This window comes from Cuculus canorus, chromosome 5, assembly GCF_017976375.1.
Source record: "Cuculus canorus isolate bCucCan1 chromosome 5, bCucCan1.pri, whole genome shotgun sequence".
Taxonomy (NCBI): Eukaryota; Metazoa; Chordata; class Aves; order Cuculiformes; family Cuculidae; genus Cuculus; species Cuculus canorus.
This window is the reverse complement of record NC_071405.1, coordinates 33293920-33315046: the sequence shown is the minus strand read 5'-3', so window position 1 is coordinate 33315046 and position 21127 is coordinate 33293920. Positions and strand designations below refer to the sequence as shown.

At 42.8% G+C, this 21127-nt stretch overlaps 1 protein-coding gene across 2 annotated transcripts; it reads right to left on the bottom strand.

Moving 5' to 3' along the window:
* Window positions 1-61: 61 nt before the first annotated feature.
* On the bottom strand, window positions 62-19799 carry TCP11L1 (t-complex 11 like 1). 2 transcript variants are annotated; one of them, XM_054069074.1, is made up of 10 exons: window positions 19667-19799; window positions 15068-15233; window positions 11578-11710; window positions 8463-8583; window positions 7719-7939; window positions 6523-6659; window positions 5895-6088; window positions 5358-5539; window positions 4525-4697; window positions 62-4324 (listed from the first exon to the last, which is right to left on the bottom strand). In XM_054069074.1, the coding sequence occupies exons 2-10, from the start codon at window positions 15219-15221 to the stop codon at window positions 4089-4091; spliced, it is 1551 nt and encodes a 516-aa protein (XP_053925049.1). In that variant the 5' UTR covers window positions 15222-15233; window positions 19667-19799; the 3' UTR covers window positions 62-4088. The 2 variants fall into 2 exon arrangements, with proteins under 2 accessions (XP_053925049.1, XP_053925050.1); XM_054069075.1 differs by lacking the exon at window positions 19667-19799 and adding an exon at window positions 15375-15392.
* Between the last annotated feature and the right edge of the window lie 1328 nt (window positions 19800-21127).

Below are 21127 nucleotides of genomic sequence, written 5' to 3'. Positions count from 1 at the left end.
GGCTAGCTCAGTCGGGAGAGCAGTTCGTTAGAGCACTATAAGAGAGAGCGCTCCAAGAGAGAGCACTCAAAGGAGAAGCTCGGAGTTAGAGCAGCACCCAAACAGAGGCCGGGTCGTCAATCGCAGCACTCAGCCACTTCAAAAGCCGTGTTAATATGACCATCACAGGAAATTGATCCGAGCGTACATATCAGAATTAGATTTTCTTCCATTTCTCTACAGGATATAGTATACTTTTTGCGTTTAGTTCCACAACTGTTTAAAGTAGACAGCATCTTAAGACAAACTCGGTACAGATCACGTGGGTTGTCCAGGAGTATGAGCTACCACAGTCTCTTCCTGGATGACTGCATTAGTTTTCCACTTAATAATGCACAATGCTAAATGTTAATATACTCACTACAGAGGTTAACCTGTTGTTGTCAAACAAGCAAACAAAAGACTGTATGAACTTTCAAAACAGTTTCTATGCATATTTTAGATTTTTACTTGTAACTGACTATGGGAAATTCAGATACTTGGACAAGTGAAAGACATTCCTGCCCCCAGCAGCACGGATGACTGTAGGTCAGCAGTTAAACAGCACATGTGTAACCATAGAAGTGTTTAGATGGAGGCAGGGTCTGACCTTGTCCACCCTAGCATTTCTTTTCTGCTTTGCCACTTATCAAATCTCCCTATTTCTTTTAAAGAAGCTATACAGAAACTATTCGACAACCACTATAATTTCAAAAACAACCCAGGAAAATCACTGATGTGATTTGCACTTGCAGGCAGTTATTACAGCCTCTTTAGCTCTTGGACACAGGAAGGCCTACACCACCCACCACAAAGGCACTTGTTCCAAATGTGGTGCTGCAGGTCTTTCTACAGGAAACCCCTACTGCAAGGGGAGATGAGACTGACTGTGTTGGCCCTACAAGCAACACGCGTGTGCCAGCAGCAGCACAATCCACGCTTTGATGTCAGAGTAAGCAGAAGTTGGCAGCCACAGACATCTGCACCCTGAATGCCAGAGCTGTTAGCAGCCATCTCCTATGTGACTCAAGTCCATTTTATCTATCGCTCCTGCAGTCCCACCCATTCGGGCAGCAGCCACATACTTCTCAAAGCCACCTCTAAGTACGTTGTTTCCCTATGATGTTCCCAAACCCTTGAGATCATCACTGCCTACTGTTTTGTAGTATGCATAAATCACAGGGGCAGCAATACTAAAGTACAAAATAACGGAAGCAATTTATAACGCCTGCAACTCATTTAACAAAAATGACGACAGCTTTGTCCGCGTTATTTATTTTTTTATATCCCTAGCAATAAAGTTTCTGGTAGCTCTTGTTATGCAGACAACTGAATTCATTTTTTGGAGCTGCAGACCTATGGGCTGTATTTTGAGGTGGATCCTGCGCTAGTAACAAATTACAGTAAGCAGATGCAGCAATCTTGTAGACCTCTGTAGTATCCTCTGCTTAGTCAAACAATGAACTAGACCACCCAAAAACCTACTCAGAACTATTTCTTTCTGGCTAACCAACCTACTCGTCTTCAAGTTATCAAAGATGCACAGACAGACGCCCGTGTTACTGTCCTAGTGCATCTAGCCAAGAGAAAAATCACTTGTCGGAGCCTGTAAGTTCTTACAGGGTTTGGGTGGATTTTTTTCCCTTGAGAAAGGGAGTTAGTAATGAACGAGAAATTATTCGTTTTATAGTTGCACAAGCTGATACAGAATAAAAAGTCTTACCTATCCTTCCTCCAAACTCACCACTAGTGCAGCCATGTCCATGCTGACATTTAAAGGAAAACTGGAAAGAGAAGTATCAACACTAATTCACAATCAACTGCTTCCTTCTAGAAGTTATTTTGGTTGCCTAGTTCATTAATAATGTGAACCTGGATATCAGCAATAAAAGGGTCTATCTGTTTATTTTATATAATAATGTTTTTTTAGAGGAAAACACATCCTGGTTTGGTTTTTAGAGGACAATTCATTCTGGTTTGGACAGTTGAGTACTTGGGGCACTTCATAACTATAAACTTTGCTTTCATAAATCATCAAATTTTGATTACTATACTACAGCTTTGTGCTCAACAAGAGGAAAATTCAAATGTGCTTCCCTCCTAGCTGAGCCTGAAATGGCAATAAGGCTGTAAGATCATTCAGCTCTTCGGTGAGCACTCATCTATACAATGTGTAGTTAATTAAATTCAAGACCTACAAACACTTTAAGTTTCAAGAACACCTCTACAAAGCGAAAAAAATCTCCTACTGAAAATATTCTCTGTATATTCAAACTAACAAATCGTTCACATCTCACAGTACCTTAAAATCACTTAACTTTCTGATAGTGCTCTGCACTTCTTGGATATTTTTGAGTACTTTGATAGAATGCAACCATCTCCAGTTGTAGTTTTAAAAAAACAAGTAAAATTGTCATCCTAAAGTTTCCCACACTTTAAACCCACTTTCTGAAAATCACTAAGATTTACTTTAAAATTAGTATTTCACATAAAAAGGAGTAAACTACTAGCAAAAGAAAGGTAAGAAACGCCACTTTTATCAAAATGTTTTAGCTCTGCCCTTCTGAATTCTTTACAGGAGATAAATACAGCTGCAATCTATAAGATTGCCACCTTTGGAAAAACTGTACATAGCAGAGGACAGTTAACCAATAACCTGAAAATATGCTACAAAAATATATTATGTTTTGTAACATCTGCAAAAACATCTGTAACATCTGTAAACGACAGTTAACCAATAACCTGAAAATATGCTACAAAAATAGGTGTTTTGTAACATCTGCAAAACCACCTGTAACATCTGTAAACAGCAAAAAAACGCTATTAAAAATGCAGTAAAATGCAGAAGAAAGTAGTAGCTTACCACACTAACCATAATGTTACAATAAAGTGCTGTTTGGCTTTGTTTTTTGCCTGTTAAAGTTTCCCTTATCTGGAATTTTAACTTCTTAAGTCCCTAAAGTAAGATTTTTTTTTTTAATTAAAGCCAAATCATGCCTCCTGGGAAGGACCATTGCTCATCTGCTCTGGGTCAATTAAACTAAATACTCGGTAAACTAGAGTAAAATGCCCTAAAATAGTATCATAGTATAGTAAGGGTTGGAAGGGACTTTAAAGACCATCTAGTTCCAACCCCCCTGCCATGGGCAGGGACACCTCCCACAGGACCAGGCTGCCCAAGGCCCCATCCAACCTGGCCTTGAACATCTCCAGGGATGGGGCAGCCACAGCTTCCCTGGGCAACCTGTTCCGGTGCCTTGCCACTCTCATGCTGAAGAAATTCTTCCTAACGTCCAGTCTAAATCTGCCTCTCCAGTTTATACCCATTCCCCCTGGTCCTATCCCCACAAGCCTTTATGAATAGCCCCTCTCCAGTTTTCCTGTAGGTCCCCTTCAGGTACTGGACAGTTGCTATAAGATCTCCTCTGAGCCTTCTCTTCTCCAGGCTGAACAAGCCCAACTCTTTCAGCCTGTCCTCATAGGGAAGGTGCTCCAGCCCTCCGATCATCTTTGTAGCCCTCCTCTGGACCTGTTCCAACAGCTCCATATCCTTCTTACGTTGAGGATTCCAGAACTAGTCACAGGATTCCAGATGAGGTCTCACAAGAGAGGAACAGAGGGGCAGAATTACTTCCCTCGACCTGCTGGCCACACTCCTTTTGATGCAGCCCAGGATGCAGTTGGCCTTCTGGGTTGTGAGCGCACATTGCTGGCTCATGTCGAGCTTCTCATCGACCAACATCCCCAAGCCCTTCTCTGCAGAGCTGCTAATGAGCTGCTTAAATGCAAAGTTGTGTTCTTCAACTTGTCCTACCCAGCATCAGCTCCAAAAATCTAAAAATTGCAGCCAGAAAACTACCAAGACATCCCCGCAGGTTACATACCTACATTAAAAATGCACCTCTCCCTCTCATCATTTTCCATTTGCATCTCATGGGTTTTTTTCCTCCTCAATCACTACCAATAAATTAAAAGGAATCAATATTTACATGGAAAGCTGTTTTCCTAGACAAATATCGGTGCAATTTAAAACAGCTCACACAGTTAATACCGTAGCATACTGACTGGTTTTATAATTCTTCTGACTTCCCTACAAGTTGGGATTCTTCCTCAGACAGTATTTTGCCAAGGATTGCATCGTAGTAAGGCCTGAAGACCATTTTGTTGTAGTTGACAAGACGAGCATACTTGACAGCAATCTCTTCCAGCTCTCTTTGGATAGGGCCTAATCCTCCAGGAACGGCAGGTAAGGATTTCTGGTGACTGGATGCAAGATAATTCTCCAGAAACTTCTGAATTCGAGAATCTGGAAAAATTGGACCAAGGATTTCGGTTTGTTTTCAGAAGAGACAGTAAATTAGAAATAGCTTAATCTTGCGAAAAAGACAGAAAGCCCGATAAAGTATTTGAAACAGATTAAAAGAGAAACCATGCATGACGTCACCAAGAGTTTTACAAAGACAGACAAGCAGTCACTTGAGAACAGAGCATTTTGTCGAGGCTCACCTATTAGCTTGCATATGGCATTGTCCGGATTGGCCACTGCTTGGATTTGTCCTTTGAATACAGTCTCTCTCTCAGCTGAGAATGGTGTAAACCCGTGCTGGGAAAGGCAGCTGTTAACTTCAGCACACAGCTTTTCACCGATGGTAGCCAAAGATTCCTTCAGGTTAAAGGAGCTGGAAAACACAGAGCAGAGCATTACTTAGCTGTATTAGTTATTCACTTTTTTCCCCACCTTTTAAAAATAAATTATCCAATTGCAGCTGCCTTATTTATCCAACATAAGGCATAATCCAGATAAAGCCAGAACTATAAAGAATAATACATTTTATATACATAAAAAATGAAGTTGAGATATAAAACAGGAAGTTGGGATAGCAATTAAAGCTTTCCAGTCTGAATAACCCATACAAACAAGAGCTGACTTTCTGCCTATGCAGATGAATGCAAACACCAGTTCTCAGCCCATAATGTGTACAGCAATCATTCTAAACCTGCAAGCAGCTTACAGCACCAAACTTGAATTCTTGAGGGACCCTGGCCCAGACTGTGAGCACAGGTGGCTACTTGCACTCTCATGTGCCAGCCAGGCGCCATGAAAAACATAACAAGAAATATAACAACAGAGCGAGAAGAGATAGTTCTGAGTAAGCTGAATAAAAACTGTCAGCTTGGGCTCATAAAAAGCCCTCGTCACTTCCTCTACGTATTCTGAAGCCCACAGCCACAGAGATACTTAAACTGAATATTAGCTACTGTGCTACAGTAGCTATACCTGCTCTGTGCTACACAGAGCTATACCTGCTTCTGTGTGACTAGGATTATTCAGTACTCACGGGAGATGCATTCCTGTCAGCAGCACCTTCGTAATGGTTTTGATTTTCTCAGCAACTCCAGGTATATCAACAAGTGCCGAGCCTGCTGCACTGAAAGTGACCAGAAGGACTGTCCCGATCATGAGGAGTTGCTCCAGCTCCAGCTGTATTTCCTGGAAGCGGGTCTGGTCCATTAGCACCGTCTGCAAAGAATGAGGAAGCCAGCACAGAATAAAGGCAGAACGCTGGGCTGTGACATAATATTGTGATGCCTACATAGTCACAGCAATAAGACAAAGACACAGATAAGAGCAACGCATGCTCAGCAGGTGATTAACAAGAACAAAATGAAAAAAACTAACTCCTCTTTTCCAACTAAGTTTCAACACTGAAAAGGCAGTACCTGATTGAGAACTCTTGTAGCTCTTCCAGTAAAAGACAAATGTTTTAGCATTGTACTTGTTGCAAGGCTACAAATCCAAACAGCTTCTTCTGTTATATCCCAGAAACAGAAAAGTAGAACAAGCACATAAATAATTTTTTCTGTTAAATACCTACTTCTGGAAAAGGCTTGTTTACGTGATCCCACTTTAGGAGCTTCAGATAGGCCAGATTTTGTACAGCAGTGGAACACAGGGCGGAAGCTCCACCGGTGGCACCACCATCACTGCAGCAAGGAGGCATTTTACTTTGCATCTTTGCCAGATCATCCGCTGCTTCTTGCAGCCACCTTGTGACAAAGTCTAAAGAGTCTGGAAAAGCAGGCAAAAAAAAATCTTATTGAGAAAATTCCTTTTCAAAGTTGTTTTCCACCAATATCTTCCAAATAATCCCATTAGTTACTAATACCTGTGATACCGGTTATTGACATGCATTTCATTTATTGCATTAAGCAGATTATCTAAAACAAAATTAAAACCACAGAGCTACAGGAAACTGGTGGTGAGATGATTGTACTGAATTATGCCCTATATTGGACTGAAATGAAACTAAACCCCAGCGTACAAAGTGCAGAGCTGTTGTTACAACAGATTTTTTAAAACCACAGTTTTGGGGCACAAGCTGTTGTTTACCATATGAATTCTAGAACTTATAAAAAGATCTGATTTCTTTTCATGATCTACAAGCAAAACCATGCAGTTTACTGGGAGGTTGGAGGGGAAGAAAGAAAGGAACAAAGTCATACTTGGCTGTTTCTCAAGAAACTCCTGAAACTTCTCTCTTTCATATTCACCAGACTGCTGCATTAACATTAGCCTAATACGATTGATATTGAAGTTTGCCATATCCATTTTCATCAGGTCTAATACAGAGAAAATTGCTCTAAACAAACAACAGAAACAGTTATTCAAGGCTGCAGCTGTTTAAGAGGTACCATTTACAAGATTTATTACAGATTGTTTAAGGAAAGAGCAAAAAAATGCACAGGAAACATTAACAGGATGCTTAGTTATTTAAGAGCATGAGACACCAAGAAAGCTTGAGCAAACACATACATGCATGCACGCGCCTCTTCCAAGTAGGAAATAAAACTTGCTCTCCTGTAAAAAAGCCTCCATGGAATTAACTTTACTAGATCCATTGATTTTATGTCCCAGGATGTGCAATATCATGTGTTGACTACATAAAAAGACATCTGGATTTCCAAGCTTGCATACGATCTCTGTTGGCAGCCTGTAAAGCCACCCTCAGCAGGAAGTGAATAATCAGACCCAAAGGGGAAAAGTAAGAACCCAACCAAAGGAAAACACCTGAGTTTCAAAGCAAACGAATTCCTGCTGGCAATATTTCTGCCAAATCAATCCTGAACTCTTGGAAGTTTATCAAATTAAGAAACCACAACGTTAATGAAATTTCTTCTACCTATTGTGAATCTGAGCTGTTTAACTGAGAACTCAGTGACACCAGAAGCCTCTGTGCTCCCAGATGTGGTATGTGCACTCCCTTTAGAACTGAAAGGATTTATACAGGGAGTGGGGTGGGGTAAAGAGCTTAAACTGAGGGGAAAGGAAGAACTGGTTGGAGAACAATAATACTTTTCTCCTATGTTCCTGCTTGCTTTTTCCCCCTTCTGCTGTTGATATTAAAGTCTGATACAAACTGACCATTTGCCTGCTATATTAAGGCTTACAGGCATTTGGCATTTAAGAAAATGTCCTTCAGTGACACACAGGAGCCAGACAAATACTCCAGTTCACCAGAACAAAGAGGGTTCTTGTTAAAGACTTCCAGAGCATCCCACCCCTTCACACCCACAACTATATCCCTTTCCCTATCACTCTTTTTCTCTACAAAGATTTGCCCTGCTGGAAACACACTCCCCCACACATCTAAAATTATTTAAGGGACTCTCAACAGGACTAATAAATAGCATTTCAGTACCTGAACAGAGGAACTATTTCATTAATATCTTTCAGTTTCTTAATTTCTTCATCTCGAACTGGAGCACAAAGGGTCCCCATCGTCCCAATAACAAATTCAACCAACTTAGAAATGTCAAGGGCCCCATTCTCTGCCTCTTGTTTTATCAAATCTAGATCAAGAACTTCTGTAATCTGATTTCTCAGTCTAGTGTGATGAGGCAACAGTAAAGACAGGAGATTCTGCAATGGAAAGTTTTAACAGTGCATTAGTTCTACTTATCAAAAACTGCGAGGATCAAAACAGTTATTAAATCATTTTTTATTTAAACTAATTGCTCTTTACAAATGGAATCTCTTATTCCTTTCTTTACCAACTATTTACCAGCTCCAAGTGTTACACCTCATTTTGTGTGACACTGAAGTTACTAAGTGATAAACACAGATGATACTTAAGACTATTGTACTTGGGTTTGTCAGCCCAGTATTGAGGTATCGCAATGATTTTATAACAGATACCAGAGTCATAACATGAAGGAAGCTTGGAATTATGAAACTAATAATACTTTTATTCATCTTACATAGTTTTGCATTTGCTTTTACATTCAAATTTCTCCTCTAGGGTAAACTTGTACATACACAGACAATGATATAGTAATGAGAAAGATCAAGAGAGTCCCTCATGGAAAGCCAAACCACTTTTTCCCATTCATATCAATGCATCTACACAAATTCAGTAAGTTACCTGGACATCACATCATCTTACCTCTTTAATTTCTCCCAGTAGTTTAATTGTATGGTCATATGTCGGTGGATCTTCCTTTAACTGAGCTTCCAGAGAATCCCAGAAAGCTTTATGCACAATATGTCTCACATTTTTTTCTAAGCTGTGGGTAAATGCAACCAGTTAAAAACAATGATAATTGTCTCTGCACCACCTTACGCAGATGACCTGCAGCTCCCAAAGAGCAGCATGTAATAATATGAATATAATGTAATAATGACTATATGATGATTAACAGAGAACAGAAAAGCAAGAAAAACTGGACACAGGATTTGGAATGGCTTATGTCCTAATAAAAAGTTGCTCACAAGCAAAGGCAGCTACCAATTAAAGTCCTTGGAAGTATCTATCAGCTGCTACCTCTAAAGAAAACAACTGGAAGAAAAAGAAATCACAAAAATTACACCTTGTTTTCAAAAGAACAGTGTTCACATTCCTTTCAAAAGCCTCACTAAGGAAATGCAACTCTACTAAGTAAAATTCATTAAACCAAACAAAAAAGAACTTTTCTGCCACAAAAGCTTCTGCGTTTCAACAAATGAACATTGTAACTACTCTGAGATAAAGGCCCAGTTCAGTCTGTGTAAAGAAATGAATAAATTCCACTGCTTCAGTACCAATTCCTAATTCAAAATACAGAAGTTATTCCTCTTCAGCAGGCTGGCTCCTGTTCACGCCACATTTACCTTCAATGGCGAAGAAGTAAAATGCTCACGTGTATACGAATGCACACAAAGAGTGCTCACAACAAACACCAGATGCTCAAGGCTCTGGCTCCACGTGCAGACGAGGTTCAGGTGGCACCCAGAGGCACTTATGCCCTGTGCCCCTCTAAGACTGGACAATATGTGTTCTACTGACAATGCACACAACTGCAAATACAGTCCCAACTGCTTTCCGCTCCAGCCACACATACCTTCAAGCTAGAGGGGCCTCTAAGCAGTACACACACACACAAAACATTTCATTCAAGGAAGATTCCAGAGCTCCTCTTCAAGCAAAATCTGAAGGACTGCTCTTTCTATTCTAGGTGGTAAATAGCTGTACACAAAACCCTCATAAAACCCAAATAAAGGGATCTTGTACTGAAGCAGACCTGGCTTATCACAAAGCCCAGCACTCCTGAGCAGGGTGAGCCCAGCAATACATCTGTTTACGTGGTCAGGTGAAGAGAGGGTAAGTCTGGTGAGCAACAGCAGCTACTGCTCACAGTCAGAAAGCAAAAACATCCAGCCTTCCAAAGCACGCGGCTGGTCTCCAGCTCTTTCCCTTTGTTTTTTTGTTGTTTTTTTTTCTTTAACAGGGGAGTGGGAAAAGAAGAAAGAATGGAGAACAGAAAACATGCTAAAATCCTTCTTCCCTGAAAAATGCTGAGATTAATTTTATGGCAGTGAGGCATACCAGAAAAGTTATCCACTATCACAGCCCATTTGCATGTGAGAAATCCATGTGAAAGAACACAGAGTTGAACTGCACACAGAATAAAAAAGCACTGTCTCAACTGTGGGACTTTAGATGAAGCATTTACTCTCAGCCATCAACTACCAAGCAGAAAACACCTGATGGAAGTTCCCCCAGAAGATGCTGGGACAGAGAAGGCGATACCGTAGAATGAGGAGAATAAGCTTTGCAAGTCTCAGGCGTGTTTTCCAAACCCTTGCTTCAGAGGCAGCATTTGTGCAGGCTAGAGACAGGTCCCAGTTCACGGGGCCACACATGGATTGCACGCAACCTGTTGCAAGTAACACAGCAAAGGAGGACTGGACCACTCTGCCTGGGTCTAACAGACAAGGCAGACACTGAGAAATGGTGTGAAGAAGATGGATCAAATAATTACTTGAACTCTAAACTATGAGAGTCTTGATGGGCAACGGATATGTCTATTGTCACATGTTACCTAAGTTAAATGTTTGTCCTCAGCCATTAAGGGGGCCACCATTCCTACCAACTCAGCAGCTGAGACAACTGTACAAAGTATAGCAGAGACCCTCATCCACTCAACCCTTACCCAAAAGCAGTTCTTCCTGGGATCGCAAGGCTTAGTGTTTTTAATAGCATGAGCATGTGTTCATTGATTATTATTACTTAGCAGTCCACAGCCATTACTGAAATACCACTGGTATAATGCACTGGTGTCAGAGCTGGAAAGACGGGAATAGTCCAAATGAGAAGGGAAGATGAGACTGTTCCCGTTACTGTCTTTTCAGTCAGGGACAATTCTAGTTCCAAGCAACATCCTACACCCTCTCATTACCATCGCTAATGGGAACCATCATCTTGTTTGAGTGGAGACGGGCATCAGAACTTTTGTTGTCTCAATCTGACCACTTTCTACAGAGGATGACCATTGCCAGCCTTCTAAGAGCCATCTGTAGCCTATTCTCCTGCAGCACTCACGAAGGTAATGTGCTCTGGGGTCTTTCTCTCAAATACAGACACCTACAAGACAACATTCTGGTTCCAATGTGGACCAAGTTTCTTCCATGAAATTTGTGCTCACTTTCACAGATTAACCCACAAAACACATTGTCAGTCACATCTCTCTGTGTGTGAAAGAAAAAGATGAAGCATTTGTTGCTAGGACTGGGTCAGCCACACCGGACAATATGTAATCGCAGGCATCAAGGCCTCTTCTGTTCCTTCTCTCCCCTCTCAGCACAGACGGAATTACTGTAGGTCAGTAGGAAAGACATGAAACCTAACAGAGCAAGGACTAAGTTAATAAAACATAAGAATCTCTTCCCAAAAGTACCTGGCATTAGGCTCAGAAAAAGCCAAAAGAGTTATATCTAATTCTCTCAGGGAGTGAAAACTTCAGAGATGCTAAGCACACTATCACAGCTAGACTTGTGTATTCAGAAGACTGGGGTCTCGGGCGCCTGGGACAAGGGGACATGGACAGACGTAAACTTTCACACACACACTTCTGGGGAAACAGAACTGCACATTTACCTTCTTTTTCTTTTGGTCTTTCCTATCTCCTGTCAGGCGCTGCCAGACAAGATACTAGCCAGAGCACTTCTCTGATCCACTAGAGCAGTTCTGCAGTTTTACAAAGGCAAATTTAATTTATGTATCTATTTCATAACAGTCTTACCTGTGTTCTGGTAATTCACGTGGTTTTATCTGGAAGTCTGTATTAACAACAATTTCATGTGCTAATGTCATGCTGGCCACTCCCCTGGCAGTTTCCATGAGCTCTTCTACTGACACAGGCCGAGGAGGACTGGCTGCAACATAAATTAAGCTGTCAGACAGTTATGTACGAAAGCTGGCGGAAAAAAAAGTCTGCTGACATTTCTGCACCCTTTCCACCTTCTTGACAGTACAGAGGGCCAAAATACAGTATCATCTGAGGATTCTTCTCCTTTTCTTCCCTTCCCAGCTGGTGGATGACACAGACTTGGAGTATTACACAGAACAAAGGAGTGAACCCCAGTCAATATTCTGGGCTCAGTATGGCAACTGCTTCCAAGTTCCATCAAGCTCATTTGAAAAACAAAACCAAAAAAAACTCTACACTCAAACCCCCCCCTCTTTAGGACTACTTAATAGCATCCCGCAACCCAGAAGGCCAACCATATCCTGGGCTGCATCAAAGGAAGCGTGGCCAGTAGGTCGAGGGAGGTGATTCCTCCCTTCTGCTCCACTCTCCTGAGACATCACCTAGAGTATCGTGTCCAGTTGTGGAATCCCCAACATAAGAAGGATATGGAACTGTTGGAACAGGTCCAGAGGAAGCCACAAAGATGATCAGAGGGCTGGAGCACCTCTGCTATGAGGACAGGCAGAGAGAGTTTCAGTTTCTGGGGAGACCTTATAGTGACCTTCCAGTACCTGAGAGGGCCTACAAGAAAGCTGGGGAGGGATTTTTTAGTAGGGCCTGTAGAAACAAAACCAGAGGGAATGGTTTTAAATTGGAAGACGAAAGATTTAGATTAGATATTAGGAAGAAATGTGTTACTGTAAGGGTGGTGACACAGGTTGGCACAGGGAAGTTGTGGCACAGGTTGCCCAGGGAAGTTGTGGATGCCCCCTCCCTGGAAGTCTTCAAGAACAGGTTGGATGGAGCCCTGAGCAGCCTGGTCTAGTAGAAGGTGTCCTGGGTTGGAACTGGATGATCTTTAAGGTCCCTTCCAACCCAAACCATTCTATGATCTTAGCATCCTTGTCTGTACTGTAGGAAGAAACGGTTAAAAACATTAGTATTTTGATCACACACTTTTCCTAATTATTGTGTAGAAGTTGCCATTTCAATTTTATATTTTTCAAGGAAGTGATTTCATCTCTAAAGCAGTCAGCAAACAAACCACCATTAACATTAAGCAATAACACACTAGTAGCTAATTATTCTCACTATATCCGGTGCAACCGGCACTTCTATAAACTCTCTTTTTTTATCCCCCTCAGAGGCCATCATCCAAGCAACAAAGGACATCAAGACCTAGTCCCAGCACCAATGCCTAAGACCTCATCCTCAACATTTGGGACTGACAAGGATGGGCAAGCAGCTTCTGACTGGGCCCTGGGGCATAAAAGAGGGTAGGAAGAAGCACTAAACCCGAAAAAACAGACCAGTTTTCATCAGGCAGGAGACAAAGGTAGTGACCATAGAAATTTAAAAGGTAGAAAAGTGACACGGATAGTTTAAGAAAACCTAATTTGCTTCCTGAATGCACTGGGAATTATGGCTTGTAATTGTTCTGAATCACGTAACATCCTCCTGGGACACGACTAGCATTGCTGTAGTGCAGAAAGTGTCACAGCCCTAAAAACAAGCCAAGGTAAAGGCCGAGAAGGTGCCAGGAGTATAGACCATGCTGGTTAGAAAAGCAAACCCATCCCCACTGAAGCCAAACGAAACCGGTTGCCACCGATTCTCTGAAGTAAAGATTCTACCTAGCTGTGCTAGCAACAGCACAAGCAGTACATGTAGGTGCCCTGCAATGCCTCGTCAAAAGTTAGTTCTTCTCTGGTTCAGATATTTAAGAAAAAGGAGAAGACTAGAGCATTAATGTACTCAATTGAGATAGAAAATAGCAAGGTTCATCTCACTCCTCCAGAAAACATCTAGTAGAATGTAAGGGAGGGAAAGAGCAACAACAGAATTGCCATAATGGATCGATTCCTCTCTAGTTCATTCAATTCAATTACAGTGTAGGCATGGGAGCAACATATTGATTCCCAAAATGAAAGAAACCAGCCAGGGATCTTCACAGGCTGGGTTCATGGAAATGTGCTTTAGGCGAGCTATTATGTCTGCCGCATTTGATAATCCAGTTTGATTGGACTTAAGTTAGTAGCAGAGAAAAGGTCCTTGAAAAGTAACCCTCCATCACTTTTCTGCCATTCAAAGCTGTTCCAAGTATACACAATATGGTTCCAATGTGCTAATTTTTCATCAATATTTTCCTCTTTTTGTGCAGCTCTCTTAAAGCCTTATTTCCTTCTGCTTGGAGCTTAATCTTGCATAGTGACTCTGGGACACAGCAAAGACTGATATTATGAGAGAACCAGCAAAGTTCACAGCCCAATGAGAGCGTTCTTGTCCGACTGCCAAATGACTTCTGTCTAGCAGGGGATGCACTAAAAGCTAAGGCTCTTTCATTCACCAAAGAATGCTCTTAAATCATGTTACTTTATTCTCATATTTCACCTCTTCCCTTACAAGAAGGGAGAGCTTGAGACCAATGACCTCTTTGCGGTACAATGAAGTGCAAGACTGTGCTACATATTCTACTTTCACGTGTTCACAACCTCTCTCCATACATACACTGCATTTCCTACCAGGCAACCAGCAAGACATAAGAACATAAACTCCCTCACAACATCTCCTCTGTGTAACATGACACTAAACACAACACTAAGCCTCAAGTAATAATGAACACTACTAAAAAATAAAAAGAATGCAAGAAATAAAATGTCACATGCCAAGACACTCTCTACAGACATTTGGAACCAGTTATGTGAGCAATTCTGCCCCTGAATTGAATCCCTGGGACCAGAAAACTTCTCCTTGGTTTTATCTACAGATTTGCCAGAAATAGTTGGCAGCTATACCACATCTACTTTTTCATGTCAAAAGCAGAATAACAAAAAAAATTATACCCAAGGAATAAACTTAAAATACGTGGTCCTGCCTGACAGTATAAGTAGTATCAGGGTTAAATATACAATTTTCCAGCTGTATTGGGAGGAGGGTGATGGGACATTACTTTGTTGATAACAGCCTTCCTTGCCCTGCAGTCAAAACAAAGGCTCTAACAATCCAGAAGGTCCAGCTGATAAAGCAAACAGCAGCAACAGTTTAGCTAGAACACACTGGAGCAGTGCTTATCCTTTCCATGAGCGTGACAACGCAGAGGTATCTAAGATATGTGGCTCAGAGCAACACAGTTATTGTGTACAACTAAGTACTAAAAATAAGGAGAGGTGTTACTAACAGTTTCAAAGCAAACGACAAGTCACACAATATTTAATTGCAAAACAGTAAAACTTGCACAGAATACTACAAAACACTGTTAATTGCCTTCACCAGAAACACTACAGAATTTACTTTTTATTTTTCATAAAGCAGTTTTGCTTACACGTCAGTGTATCATCCCTGTGTGACCCTGGAGCACTCTGATGTATCCTTTCTCTGACAGACTGATCCGGGTTGTCCAAGCTCTCCTCTTGACCATCCTCCAGACTACTCGACTTTTCTCCACTTGAAGATGGCTTGTCAGGATTCTGAGACATTTTCAGACGGTTCTTTCCAGAAAAAGCAAAAAAAAAAAAAAAAAAAAAGATGAAAAAGGAAATTGAATGAGCATTTTCTGACATGGATGAATGGGAAAACATCACCAGCAGTTCTCCCAATTAAGAAAAATATAAGAATAAAAGGAATCTTACAAGGAGTGATATGACAAGATTCCCATAATGGTAGAGGACTTGGCCTCATTAACGACTCACTTCCCATGCTTTCAACACAGCTACCATTTACTTGAAATGCGTTCCTAGTAAGATCTCAAAAATCTGAAACTGTTCCCACACCATAATGCATACAGATGAGAAAGAAAAATGCATGACTTTCACTCCTAGCATTGCTTATGAGACAGCAGTAAAAACCACAGTCAGAACAGTATTACAGACACATTTTACCAAAAAGATTATGCCAAATGAGACATTTTCCCGCCACACAACGATAAAGCTTTCTGAACATAATGTACTCCTGAACTACGATCTGCCCCAACTGCTCAGAACTTAAAACCTTTCACTCTGAGCCATCCAATGCATTAAGAAGCAGGAAAAGGACTAGAGATAGAGTAATATAAAATTTGACTCACATATTTTCATTCCATGCTAGAGTCATGATTTATGCATAACATACCAGGATTATTTTTTTAAGACATCATTAAGACTGTAAAGAACATTGTTACAGGGTTTAAAATATTAGTTTATTAAATGTTAGCTATTAAATAATATTTATGTCACATCACAGATACCTGCAGCTTACACAAAGCTACATGGACAAAATGACTATTACAAAAGCATGTCTGGACGTTCATTATCTCCACTTATTTCATATTCAGATTCCCCTCTGACAAATGCATCTTCTCATTGAAAACTCTCTCTCATACAGGAAGCTACTGTTCAGACTCCGACTTCACAAAAATCTATTAAAGAGCATCTGATCTCTCTAACTCAGTTAAATGGATGTTCTGTGACTTGAAGTCAGGAAGAGCCTACCTTTCAGAAAAAAAAAAAAAAAAAAAAAGAAAAGGCAAGCTCCTGGAAAAACAACAACCTTCTCTTTTCTCTAGTATCCTAGCATCTCTACTTCCAAAATTCGGGAGAAACACGCTCTCAGCAAGATACCCAACCTCCAGAGTCTCCTCACAGTTACTAAGAAAAAATACTAGCAGCCTCTCTGAAGAGGATGAGCACAAGCAAGTGTAGAAATATAAAATGCAGCACTGAGGTTTTTTATTTTCATACAACAGCTGTAACAGGTAACCTTGCTCCATCAGTGCTTAAAGGGATTGTGCCAGTGCGGTTCTACAGCACAGCTGGAAGACTCAGTGCATGTAAGAAATGGTTTTGTCCAACAGCAATGACTCAGGATCACTGTCTTACCAAATGGACAAGATACACAACAACATGCAACACTTGTCCACAGCCTTATGTGACTTCTACTTTACACAACAAAATCAAGCATAAAAAGCATGGGATAGATTATGAAGGAAAACTAAGACATCAGTACAGGTACTGTTAGACCCATAAGTTAGCTCCCACCTCTAGCTGGAACAGAGTGACTGATGTCTCTGTTCCAAACTCCCAGTCCCCTCCCTCTTCACACAGACAGACAATCCCAGTTGGGACAAGAAAGTAGCAGACTGTGCAGAGCTGCAGTCCTATTGCCACCCTTTGAGCTAAGGCAGAGAGAGCCTCCAGCTAGGTCTAACATGAGGCATCCAACCAGCATTCAAGTGGGAAACCAGTGGGAAACCACTGCTGGGAAACCGGTTACATGCTCCTGGTGAAGTGGATCTCATGTCTAACAAACAAAAGGTCTGTTACTGCAAACACTCAAGCAGCAAGAGGAGGAGGAGCTCTGTTAAAGAAGCAGTTAACAGAGAAGATCATAGTTGTAATAGAAAACACAAGATAGGGCTGGTTACACAGAGGAGGGACACGCATTGTTGAAACTGGCTAGAATAAAAGCATTATCATAGAATCATAGAACGGTTCCGGTTGGAAGGGACCTTAAAGATAATCCAGTTCCAGCCCCTTTGCCATGGGCAGGGATGCCTCCCACCAGACTAGGCTGCTCGAGGCCCCATCCAACCTGGCCTTGAACACCTCCAGGGATGGGGCATCCACAACTTCCCTGGGCAACCCGTTCCATTACTGTAAAGCCTTCCACGTTCATTCAACCAGACTAAACAGTTGCTCTTTCTACCCATTCCCTTTCACAAAGCATCTTCCTGAAGTCAAAATTTGAAGCATGCAGATGACTCAACTAAGGCCCACTTAGGTCTTTAATGCACACGATGCTTCACAGTGCCTTGCAATCTCTCACTGTGCTTTACCCTCACTACCCTTAGAAAAGCAGTGAAATATTAAAATATACCCTACTCACAGAGAGGAAACTGAGGTGTCGTTTGGACTTACAGATGATAAATGACAGACTCAAGACTATAATCAGTCTCATGATTACTCTCTCCACCTCTGCCCACCAGGCCAGCATTCCCACCATGCAGATTACATCCTAAAGCATCACTTTCTGTAAAACGGTAGGTTAAGCTACAGTTTCAAAGCAAACAATTCCATTTAAATAGCATTTGTTTTTTAAAAAGCCCTATTTCAGCTGTGGAAAGTGAGTACAAGAACTCCTGGGCCATTTGACTAAATGGCTGCTCAGCAGATGAGGTAAACAGGCACATTTGCTGGTTTAGTTTGCAATAGTCTACTCTTTTCTGCAGGATTACTGCTATTATTTACCAGAACACGTCTAGAACAAATCCTCTTTCCACTGCGTAAATAAGCCTGACAATACCTCTTCCAAAAGTGTAATCATCTTTCCTTTAACAGAAACAATTCTAATTTTTAATAAAACAAAGTCTACTTCTTCACACTTTCCTCCTATTTATTTTTAATAAAAACAGAAGTGGAAGAGAAAACCAAACAAATTAAAACTTAAATATTTTCATCAAAGGTCCTCCAATCATCTGCTGCACACCAGCACCACCCGAACTTCACTGTGTTTTTGTGAAGCTCAAAGCAGATCATAGAATCATAGAATAGTTTGGGTTGGAAGGGACCTCAAAGATCATCTAGTTCAATCCCCCCCATGGCAGGGACACCTCCCACTGGATCAGGCTGCCCAAGGCCCCATCCAACCTGGCCCTGCACACCTTCAGGGATGGGGCAGCCACAACTTCCCTGGGCAACCTGTGCCAGTGCCTCCCTGCCCTCATGCTGAAGAATTCTTCCTTATACTGAGTCTAAATCTGCCCCTCTCCAGTTTATACCCGTTCCCCCTCGTCCTGTCACTACAAGCCTTTATGAATAGTCCCACAGATCCTCCCAACCTTAAGATGCTCCCTTTGAGATGAGACACCACAACTCCCTTTCCCAACAAGCCAAACACACGAGCCCTAAAGGCCTCCTTTCTTCAAGCTCCTTTCCAAGGCTGAACTGTTCCCCCACTCTTCATCTCCCACATTACGTCTCCTCATAATCCACTAAAAGGCAAGCTTGTGGCTGCCCCATCCCTGGAGGTGTTCAAGGCCAGGTTGGATGGGGCTTGGAGCAGCCTGATGCAGCGAAAGGCGTCCCTGCCCATGGCAGGGGCACTAGAATGGATGATCTTTAAGGTCCTTTCCTGCTGTGGCTGAAATGCCCTGCCCCACCTTGGGCACCATTTGTAGATGATGAAAGCCTGGTCCCTGTTTGGGCACCATTTGGGTGCAGTAAGGAACTCTTTCATCTGAGCGCTCTAACCACCTCACCTTGGGTGCTCTAACAACTCGCTGCTCTAACTCTTCCTTAGGGCGCTGTAACGAACTCTCTTATTCTGCCCCAGCCCTTATTACCTTGTTAGCTGCTACCCCAGTAACCGGCCACTTCCAAAGATCTCTCATAGAACCAGAGGGAAGTTGCTGCAATTAGGCCCAAGAGCTGGCCACAAATTCTCTCTTATCTAGCAGCCTACACCTTCCAACCCAAACCATTCTGTGATTCCACGCAGCAGCTCTGCGCGGTGAAGACACAGCCGGTCCTCCATCCTTATTCCAAATTAGAAGGGATGCTTGGAACTCGCACCGTTTTCGCTCCCTGCACCCTGCTCCGTGCCAGGCCCTCACGGTCCATCCCCACACGGAGCACACGAGGCTCTGTGACAAAAACGCCTCGCAGCCCGGACCCCCTCCCTCCCCCCGGGGCTCCCGCTGTACTTTAAAAGTGGTTGTCGTGAGCCTCTCAGCGCCTGGGGGTGCACAGATATCACGCATAAAAGATGTCACTCATCAAATGGCCACAGGGAAACAAAAAATCCCCATCCCTTGCGGCGCAGAGCTGCAGACACCAACCGGGAGTGGGATGCAGAGCATCCTCAGCGCGCGCTGTATCCCGGCAACGCGCCTGGTCCAGCTCCCCGCATCCCAGCCCCGCACCTCCCCAGGCTCCTCCGCCGCCCTTACCGGCACCGGCAGTCGCAGCCGCGGCCACGGAGCGAGGCGGGCCCGCACGCGCGGCCCCAGCGCAGGCGCGGAGCTGCACGCGGGCTCTGCGGCGGCGGGGCGGGAGGCGGCTCTGCCCTGTGAGCTCTGCTCTGTGTCTCTGCTCTGCCCCAGCTGCAAGGGGGAGCCCCGGGGGGGGCTCAGCGCTGCTTTTGGGGATAAAGGTTTGCCCCTTTGAGACAGAGCGAGAAGCGGCGGCCCGCAGCATCACAAGGGCTGCATCCCAGCAGCCCCTGCCCCTCGTAAAGAGATGTTTGTCCCCATCCGTCCAAAGTTAGCTTTTGGAAATCATAGAATAGTTTAGGTTGGAAGGGACCTTAAAGATCATCTAGTTCCACCCCTCCATGGCAGGGACACCTCCCACTGGATCAGGCTGCCCAAGGCCCCATCCAGCCTCCAGGGATGGGACATCTACAACTTCCCTGGGCAACCTGGGCCAGTGCCTCACCACCCTCATAGTGAAGAAATTCCTCCTTATGTCTAGTATAGAATATATATACAGAATTCAACAAAAGTCTTAACTGCTGATCTAGTGGGATGCCGCTGCCCATGGGAGGGGGATTGGAACTAGACAATCTTTAAGGTCCCTTCCAAACCAAACCATACTATGATTCTACAATTTCAGTTCCTGAGGCAAAGGACACCTCTCTTAAATGGAGCATCCTTAGATCCCATTTCTTGTCACTGGTTCTAACCATCTCCAATGCATTTCCATGTAGCATTTACCTAGATGTCACAGATGAAAAAACGTCATTCTTCACTAGTAGGCCAGAGCCTGAACAAAAAGGATTGACAGGGCTCAGGGACTCCTAGTACAAGTTTCTACTCTGTAAGAGCATATGTATTCATGAGGTAGCATGGTGGCAATCAGAGAACTGAAATTTCTCCGAAATGTTTTCACCATAGCTAAGAAACAGCAATTTGAAGTGCATAAATGATTTGGCCTGTGTGGCGACTTGTTTTCTGTGTCTGTTATCACATCGCCTTGGGGGAGGGAGGCAGTAGTGTCAGAATTAAGTGCACTACAGGTGCCGATCTATTGGGCTGTAAACCAACATAACCAGCTGGAATTCATGTGCATCAAACAGGCTAATGCAATGGAACAGTCTGTAGTCACTGCACACCTAGCACTGGCCTAAGCCAGTAATCCATCCATTTTTTAAAGAAAAAGCAGGTTAAAATTGGTTGCTTGCTTTCTTTCATCATCTTCACTACACTCCAAAATTAGCTTTTTGAGATGTTTTCAGCTGTCTCTTTGAGTGGATGTGTGATTGTTTCTAGGCTAGGGAGCAGGCCGTTGCGCTCTTATGCTATCGCGTGCCATCATAGAACCAGAGGGGAGTGCAACAGTGGGGTTTTGTTTCCGTGGTTCTTTAGGAGTGGACAAAGAAAACCCTGGTACTAACTAAACTGTCCCAAAAC